Genomic DNA, 9,906 nt, shown 5'->3' with positions numbered 1-9,906 from the left:
CCCTGTGACCACCGGACCCCCCACCCCGAGCCTTCCTCACTTAGCATGGAAATTAGGAATACACCTCCAGAGAGATCCCAGAACTGGATCCATGGGTGGTGACTCTCTCTCCTGTCTCTCTCTCTCTCCCCTTCAATCTCTTTTTCTCCCCCTTTCCTGGTTTTTTCATAATTATAATCGAATAAAACCTTTATTATTATATTATTAATGTACTATTGTCTTTTGGCATACAATCTCACTGGCACCTTAATTTGGGCAGAGGCACCTCACAAATCAGAACCTAATAGGATGTTGCTCTTGCAGAGCCAGGGTGAAAACAACAAAAAATATCCACTGGGAAACTGACCTCCCCTGCACCCTGCCTGACAGTGGGAAAGGCAGATGTACTCTCCTGCAGGGTCTGCCTCACCCTCTCCCTTCTGCTCTGCAGGGAGCATGCTATTTGCAAAGTGAAGGGTAAGGCAGCTCAGCCCAGTCTCTGGATTAGGACAGGCAGAAATTTCTCCCAACTCCCTCTGCAGCTCGGCCAACATGCTTTAGCCTTGGTCAGCAGCACACCCTGCTAATCTGATCCCTGAGCCCCCTCCCAGAGGCTGCTCCATCCCTGCAGAAGCAGGCAGCAGCCCAGTGGGACAGGCTGCAGGGACAGTACGATCTCCCTCAGCCCTCTGCAACCTCATATGAGGAAGGCTGGAGGGATCTCAGGCAACCACTGAGGAGGAACACTACAGCCACTCTCCTGGGAAAACCAAGTGGAGGCAGGAGGCACACATGCCCACAGGGTGCTCCAGGAGCTGGACTGCTCCTTCCCATATGCTACCTCTGGCCAGCCATGTGCAGCAAGCAGAGAAATGAAAGGCTGTGTAAACTTAAACCTATAATTAATGAAATAACTTTGAACTTTGGGGTAAAGACTCTTGTTTGCAACTACAGCTGTAACTGATGGTAGCCATACTCTTAACCATAGCTGTAGCTGTAGGCCTAGCTGCTCTAGGCCTGTCTGCTACTGCAAAAATTAAGCCCTGAGGAATTTGCAATGCCTGCACAAGAAGATATATTGCAAATCTCAATGTCTCTGCAAAGTGAAGAAGTTAAATGCAAGGCTGAAAGAGACTGACAAGACATTTGTCCAAGGAGTTGAGGCACCAGCACTGGTTAGAACCTGCTCTGAGGTTTGGAAAGATGTGGCAGCTGATTCTACCCCTGCCTTATCAGAGGCAAACCTAAGCCTTGGGCCTCATGGAGGGTTCAACCTTGGGACGCTAGGCCTATGCCCTTGAAGACATGGATAGACGTAAACAGGCTATGGAATGGGGAACTTGGCTGGTTAAAAGGGGATTTGAGGGGCTGAAAATTTGGCAAAGTATATAAACTTAGGACACACATGTTTGTATGCTTTGGACAAATCATGTGGAGGCATTGTATGAGTGTTATACACTACGCACTAATAATATGAACAGAAGCTGCACGTGATTGTATCAAGCACAGCACATATGTAACACAGCAAAGCAATAAAGGTCTTGCACCTGTTTGTATGCTTTGGACAAATCATGTGGAGGCATTGTATGAGTGTTATACACTACGCACTAATAATATGAACAGAAGCTGCACGTGATTGTATCAAGCACAGCACATATGTAACACAGCAAAGCAATAAAGGTCTCCTCTTGCACCTTCACTTGAGGAGTTCATGTCCCAGTCCGCTACAGAAAGATGACCAGAAGAGATGTGCGTGCCTTTCCAAACAGGAGAGGTCATCCAGCAGACAAGTGATGAAGACTATGGAATGACCACCACAGGTCACAGAGGACCCTTGATGACCACCAGCTCAATTAACTGTGCAGGTGCAAGAAGGGAGGGATATTATAACCATTTCCAGGAAATCAGCAGCATATATTTATGAGTTTCTGGAAATTTTATGAATATGCATGATTTGTGACAATCAAAACTGTCCTATTCGGAGCTGGGGTGTGGTCCTAAGAGGAGCAATCCCCCACATACCCGGTGCTGGTGTTAAAGGAATGCTGCTTAACAGTATCACACTGTTGGGTCGGTTTCTTTCAATCAGAAAACAGGCCAGGAAACACTGAGCTGACAGCCTGCCAGGACTGCACCGAGTACCAACTTATACTGATCTTTCTCTACCCACACCTTTTGCTAAATTCTCTCAAAAGTCTTTCCCCTACCCTAAACCCTGTTGCTGACATCTCCACGCACTACAGCCCCTACCCTTCAGGTACAGGCAGCAAGATGTGGGATTTGTGACAACACCTGCAAGATGCCATCAAAGACACAGCCAAGTCCACACCAGTGTCCTGTGCTTGCCAAAAGGGGTAATCTAGGTCAGTTCTATCCTCACTGCACAGAGACTCCCTCCCACGCCAGCACAAGCTCAGTTGTGATCGTATGGTTTCAGCAGCACTGGTTTCACCTGGTTTGTGCTATCTGCACATTCACTGCCCACCTGCCACTGAATGTTGCTCCCACAGAATAGGACACACAGACCTGCCTGGTCAGTGGCTGCCCAGTCCCAGCACACAGAGCCCTCTGTGCAGCATGAGAAGAGAACCTGAGAACACCGTGGGCTGCACATCTGGTATAGTCAGTGACTTCTGTGTTTCTAAGGTCCCCAACTGCTGCCCTACAGCATGTAAAGTTTCTTCTTACTGGAAGAGGTGTTTGGAAACAAGGACCAGCAACAGGCACATTAATGACCAACACTAGAGAGGTTGGCTGCTTTTTAGTCACACTAGTCTTCGTGCTTTTCACCATTATGATCTCTCAAGTGACTTACTCTGTAGACAGTTGTAGAGAAGAGCTCTGAGCACTCCTGTCCTCAGGAAGGACTTTCTGATGGGCTCTCAAAGGGCTTTCACCTCCAAGCTGACTGTCACCACCTGCTTGATCTTCTTCTCTAATCTTTGCTTAGAATAGAAAGTGGCCAAAAGCAATTTTTTCCAGAGCCCTGAGCCTCTAAGCATTTATTTAAAAAGATGTAAAATAAATATATTATGTTTATCTTTATTTACCACATTATGTATCACATACTGTGCCAGCTCAACAGAAAAAGCACTGGGCATGAGTCTGTGAAGCACTGAATATCCTGAAAACTCCAAACACTCAATTTCAAGCCCTTTAAAAAAAATCCCACTGCATTCAATGAGACCATGTATAGTCACTTTGGGCCTCCTTGGGCATTTTCTTTAAATTTTAAAATATCAGAGTTAACAGCCTTGCTGTCCTGGGCTGCCAGAGACCATCTCTAGTTCTCAAGAGGTAACAACACTACATTGGAAGAGTTAGGAACAAAAATAATACTCTTTACATACAATATTTGAGTTACTGCCTTTTTAGGAAACATTTTTATAAAGCACTTACCATTTGCCTTTTGTTTTCTATCAAGTTTGATCCGATTATTCCAAGAAATGACCCAAAACCAAGCTGAAAAACAACGTATTGTTAGCATTTAGATCAGGATGATATCCAACATACTTTACATACAGACAGAACACAATTAAATCCAGAAGCAGCAAAAGAACATACTGTGATGTGCGAGCATTCTTCCTTCAGCAAGAAATCAGTGGAGTCTGTTGCTAGCAGGAACTATCAGGTGTATCCCACATATGACACTAAAAGCGTGTGTAGAAACCAAAAGGATGAGTTCTGAATTCCATCCCCTCCCCAGTGATGCTGAGAAATGGCTGGTGGATGAGGATATGCATTGCTGTCTTGAAACAACTCTACAAACACACAGCAGCCTCCAGATGCAAACCTAGCAGGACTACAAAAATAACATTTGCAGGACCAGGCTACTGTAACCTCACTGAGTGTGTGAGCAGTCACCTCAGTTTTCAACTCAGAGAGTTTCTTGATGTGAGATATGAAACAAGGGAGAATTATAGTTTGAGAAGATCTAGCAGTTTTCTGTCTTCTTCTACTCTTCTCTCGTTTTCCAGGGTGAGGATGTATCAATCCGGGTGTTCTACCAGAAGAGCTCATGCCAACCCAGCCAACAGAATAAGGTACTGCAGCAAATACATCTTTTCTTGCTGCCATAACTGGCAATATTTATTTCAGCTCATTGAAGTCATCCAGGAGTGTGATTTCCTGCCTCCTTTCTCCATAGCCTTAAGCTACACTATACAGAAGTTTCCAGGACAGAGCACAACTCAGCCAGGCTAGAAACCGGGACTTCAAGCAGGAACCACAGACTACAAGGGAAGATGCAGAAGTACTTCTGTATCACACCAAGAATGGTCTTTGGTTGGCCTAGAGCATATCTAACTCCACTTCCAGGGGTTGGCAAAATGAGAAATGCCAGAAAAGTCCTACAGCTGGACTGGTCATGTTAAGCAGGTGCAAATCCAGACAATAGACAGAGGAGCAGTGAAGATCTGGGTGAGAATGCCCATAACTGGCCAGCTCCCCAGGAAGCAGAGTAACATGAGACAAGCTGCAGTGATTCAAGAATGAGTCAACTAACCTGGAATTGATATTTTAAGACCCAGGAATAGAAATCAAACATTTAATAAATCCAATACTAACAAGCAGAGACATGGGCAGAGATTAGCAGACACAAATGTGACCCAAAAGTTGGGCTTAAATCTTCCCCTGCTCTGTTTAAGCCCAGGAACCTTTGGTGCAGTGCTGTGGGCAGTGAGGGCTGCTGGCTCAACTGGCAGGATTAAAGCGGAGCAGCTGATCAGGCTGCTGCTTCCCGGCTGCCTGCCTTGCACTCTAAGTTCTCAGAGGCCATTGTCTCCACATCAGGGACAAACTGCCACAGTAGGAAGCACAGCAGTGGAGCCAGGGGCTCCTTCTGCTGGGGTGGCAGACAGGCAGGGCAGAGACCAAAGGCATTGCTGAACTGCCCTAAACTTATCTGTCAGTGCTTCTGACTTATTATTTTGCTCAGCTTGGGCAAGAAACAACTCTCACCTTCCTCAAGTAACTCGAGATTTACAGCTCAATTCCAAGCACAAAACCTGGGAGATCCAGGCATTAACAGTGATGTGGATCCAGGCATAATGGTCAGTCTGGTGATGATCAGCAGAAGGAACTTGTGTGGCAACACACACCTAAGGCAAACGCTCAAGAAAAGTGTTTAGTGTCCTTGGAGCTTGATCCAACACATTTAAGAGAAATGTCCACATGATGTTTCAGAGCAGCCTCAAACCAAAAGGTGAAATACTTCAGATATTTTAAGATAATTCAAACAGAAGAAATTAGAGCAAGTTTGTACATCCAACAGGTGAAGGCCAAATAAATCAGTGGATTCTCATTAACAGGAATTCTCATTGCATTAGTGGAAAAACTACTCGTTCTGCTATGGATGGGACAAAGAGATCTTAGTAATCTGCATCAGTTGCATCATTTGTTTGCTGGTGGATGCAATGCCCTGGGATGTCTGTCTGAAAGGAGGACAGGACACAAAATGAATGTGCTGTTCCAGAGTGAAGCCCCAAGCCAATATCCTTGGCAAGGAACCATTACAGAAAAGGTTTGCCAGTGAAAGCTTAAGAAAGGTCAGCCATTTACACAGATTCTGAAGCTGTTACAACTTGGAGACAACACACATATCTCAGAGTCTCACTTCCATAAGGGTGCTTGCCCTCTGCACCTGATTGTTACTTGTCTGCCAAGCATCACTGTCATACTCCAGGCTTCCCAGGCCCAGGTCAGTCACCCTGCCACAGGTGAGGACATTTCCTACAGAAACACAGCCAGGGTGTTCACTGATGTAGTTGTGAAGGTGTGGGTGGTCATGGAGGAGGGTGAAGGCAGTCTGCCTACAGGACATGGCACTGCACCCTCTGCTTCAGCTTCTCCAGTTGTATCAATGAGGAACTGAGCTGTCTGGGAAAAAAACCAACCTCAAACCCTCAAAAAACTCAACCAAACAAAATCCCACTGATGTCTGGAAAGTCTCCAGAGCCCTGTTCTGTCCTTGGAAGCAAAGGCCTGGGAAGATAATCCCCCACATTAGGCAGTCTCTTCTTTGCATGTTTCCTCCTTGCACCAGAGATGCTTGCTCAAGAAACACAAGTGGAAGGAGGAAAGAATGGTACATTAAGCATGGCAGCAATAAGACATCTGATGTCCCATAAGATGATCCCAACCATGGAACTGATCCACATATAAAGAAGTTACCCAGCACACAAAGAGACTTCTGGCTCTATCTTTTCCATACCAATGCAGGGTACTCAGGGAATGACTAATAGTGGTGTACCAGTAACAGTGCACTGAACCCCTGATGGAGATGCACACAGACATCTGTGTGAGGTTCTGGATGACGAGAGCAGCAAGGAGCTGCTTCTTCAGGGCTGCGGAAGTCATCTGCTTGGGGACGATTCACCAAGTACTCATGCACCACAGCAAGCCCTTTTTCCCCAGTAAAGGGAGAAATCACAGCTTGTTATGAAACATTGGCTATTTTAAGCACCTGCTGAAGCATCCAGCAGCACACTGAAATGTTTTCCTGTGCAGGGAGACAGGCGAGGTCATCACACATTTCCACACAGCAGATTAATGAACCAAGAGGGGAAATTTGGTGACATACACAAATTGCCAGGTTGCCTCTGAATAAAGTAACTCAACGCCCTTGCCAAGTCCAGGAATTCATTAATTCCTTGAGTAGACTAAGTCTTAAAAAAGCGTAAGTGATGCTGACGTTCCCGAACCATAAATAGCACGGGAGATGTCAAGGGGATGTGAACAACAGACTCTACCCATCTGCATCAGTCTGCAGGACCTGCTCTGAAGCACGAGGTTCAGTTCAGGCTGACAGAGTGCAGGCTAAGTGTGGAGAGTTTGAAACCAGCCTGTCACCTTTCTCAACACCTTCCTTCTCTTTCAGAAAGATCAGGCCTAAATGCAGGAGTTACTAAAACAATCCAGAAAACCTAAACTGAAGAGGCCCAATGCAATCTTGTAACAGTGTTCCACACTAATGGCTGTAAAGGGGCTTTATTCAGTCATAGAAGAACTTGTTTACAGAGAAGTGTAACACTCCCTGAGACCAGCAATGTGTGGCAAATGAATCACACCACAATAAGGCAAGAACAAGTCTCCACCTAGTTATGTGGGCTGGTGTCAAGCCTCCAAATTCAAGGCTCCAGACCAAATGCCCAGCACTCTTCAGCTGTTACACTGGGATCCCCTAGCTAGGGGGCTGCAGTTACACTCAATCTGTTAAGACACCCAATTTGGCTGCAGTTCAGTGCTTCTCTTTGAGCACATCTCAGATGCACACAGGAACAGACCAGGACTTGCTTTCCAGCCTGTGTTAGACCTCTGCTCATGCTGGGAGCGGAGTGATGTACTTGCCCCTTATGCTTTTGTAGGAGGTTTTACATCTAATGTCAGGAAGGTTGGGAATCAGTGATCTTCCTCTAAATTAAGCCATTTGAAGCTACAAGATTGTCCTTTCCCATTTTCAGCTGTCGATAACAAAAAAGAAGAAATGGATGTGCTCATGGCTTTGATGTACATGCTCCCCTGGCAAGCTGCCGCAGCTCCTCATCCAGTGACTCCAAATCATTAAACACTTCTGCAAGTGAACTTTATGACCACAAGTTCACGTGAACAGTATTTCAAGACCTGGTCTTTCAACTGTTCTTGGCACCAATGGTCCTTCTTTGCCTTACTTCTGCCTGGGCTTAGTGTGATCTGTGCAAACAAAGATGTTCCAACGTTGCATCGACTGACAGAAAACCTCTTTATCTGTCTCACTACTAGCTCAAAAGCATGTTATTACCTAAGCTCAGAGAAAGCTGCCACTTGGATGGGATTTTTGCATGGGAATGAGCAGCAGGTGCAAAATAATAATAAAACAAATAAATCAAATGGCAATGAAGTAGCTGAGCAAAATATTCAGGACAAGATCACCCTTTATAACATGTGCAGCATTACCAGGGACTTTGTAGGCAGTAAGTTTTCTAGACCTACCTAGGAGTTCTATACTTACAATAACCCCTGGGTAATAACCTCCAACAGTCACATTTTGGGTTCTTGTTGTAGCGGCTAGGCCCACCGTTAGAATTAATACTGACACAATGAGGAGAGTCACAGTTACGTAGAGGGAATTTCTTTTTCTTCTATTGAACGACCCTAAAAACACATACACACACAACAGAGTTTGCTGATTCCATCTGGGGACAGTCACAGGACCACAAATTTCTCCTCCCACCACCAACCACATCACGGTGAATTTCCTTGCTTCTAACTTGAGAATATTTTTGGGTTTGGCTGTCACTTTTCACCTTCACTAACATGCTTTATCAAGCATTACTAGGGCATCTGAATCCACATTTACTTATCGTGGCTCTGACGTAGATGAGAGAGCCTTAAGAACTGTAACTCTGCAAAGCTCATTTAGATACATCGGAGTCTCCCAGCCCCTGTGGCCTGGAGCAGTTGAGCTAATGAGAAATATTCCCATCAGGCATTTATATATTTTCTGATCTGTCTGCTTATATCAAGATAAATAACCACACTGCTGCCTGATTTGAGGGGGAAAATCTTGTCTGTAATCATAAGGCATCCACAATTTTCCATGCAAATGAGACATCACCAGTAACAGCCACTTCTCCCTCTCCTGTAGTATCATCCTCTACTTTCAGCAAGGACCAGGTATTTTTAGATGCTTGAATAATGAATTTGTGGATTAGTAAAACTCATCTACAGCTGCCTGATGATGAGGGGTTTTTTTTCTTTTACATATTTATAGATCTCCCAAATGAGCATAAATATAAAATAGTGATTCCAGCAGCCAAGACGAAAGCTGGCTGTGATGTTACGCTCAGGAACATCTTTAGGCATGTTTGTTCAGCATGTGCTCTGCCATCTTTGCATCACTTTGTGTTACAATCCTTCTGATTATATTTCATATTTTATGCAGACATAACCCAGCACCTTCAAGAGTGGCTGGTGGGATAATGGACTGTAATGGTTCCCTGTGGGCTGCTGGAGCCACCCTGAATCCCATCCCCACAGCCAGGGGCTCTCCAACATGTCCTGGGAGCACATAAAGGTATTTCCCACCCGAGAGGCTCCCATGTGCATGCTCCCAGCACTTCTCAGATTGTTTCAGAGAAGGGCAGGAATGTGTCCCAAGGGCAAGGAGCTGCTTTTGCCACTGCTGAGTGTATTCCCTAAAGCAAACCACCTTGGGAACCCCCATCTGAGGAGTTCAAGGGCTCCCTGGCAGGCTGTACACCGACAGAACACCTGGAGAAAGGCCATGAGGGGAAACCTGGCCAAGCCATACACAGCCTCCCTGTCCAGAAAAATTCTCCAGAAAGAGGAGCACACCAGGTCTTTCTGGGCAGCTTTCTGACTCAATGAATGCCTCAGGCGCCCACAGGCTCTTCTGTAGGGCTGCGCATATTCGCAGTTCAGGTAGATCTTTTCACCATAGCAGCTACACTGATGCAGCCATATGGACGCACAGTGGTACAAATTATCTCCCTTCCTCCAGAGACAGCACTCCCCAGGGAAAATGCAGCAGTTCCCCAGTGTTCCTTCACACCCATTTCAACCTGACCCACCAGCCGTGCTGCTGGCAGGAGTGCTCCCCATGCAGTTCATGCTCTGGATTGACACGGCTGCTATGGGCACAGGCCTGGATCATTTCATCTACTCCAACCAGATGAGCTTGAAATCATAGAGAGGTGCTAAACTTGGGGTTTCAAAGCACAACACAAGGAGTTCACAAAACCACAGAAGAGGTAAAGTTGGAGAGGACCACTGGAGGTCCCCTAGAGAGGTTAATGAAGAAAAGCACCATAATTTCTGCCTGACCAATGCCTCTGGAAGGAAAGCTCTCCACCCACAAACCTTCTGCTCATATCACAGCTCTGACTGCACCACTGAGACATCTCTGATTCTAAGAGCAACTGACAACTA

General features: G+C 45.8%; 1 protein-coding gene across 2 annotated transcripts in view; it reads right to left on the bottom strand.

Annotated features, from left to right (window-relative positions):
- Window positions 1-9,906, bottom strand: part of TMEM255A (transmembrane protein 255A) — a 27,039-nt gene that overhangs the window by 16,358 nt on the left and 775 nt on the right. For both annotated transcript variants that reach the window (XM_009075308.1, XM_009075309.1), the window contains exons 2-3: window positions 7,967-8,109; window positions 3,379-3,441 (exon numbers count right to left, since the gene is read on the bottom strand). In XM_009075308.1, coding sequence (XP_009073556.1) covers window positions 3,379-3,441; window positions 7,967-8,109 — 206 coding nt within the window. The remainder of the gene's footprint in view (window positions 1-3,378; window positions 3,442-7,966; window positions 8,110-9,906) is intronic.

Source organism: Acanthisitta chloris, unplaced genomic scaffold (genome assembly GCF_000695815.1).
Source record: "Acanthisitta chloris isolate BGI_N310 unplaced genomic scaffold, ASM69581v1 scaffold14115, whole genome shotgun sequence".
Lineage (NCBI taxonomy): Eukaryota > Metazoa > Chordata > Aves > Passeriformes > Acanthisittidae > Acanthisitta > Acanthisitta chloris.
Note: the sequence above shows the minus strand (reverse complement) of the source record. Positions and strands in the feature narration are given on the sequence as shown.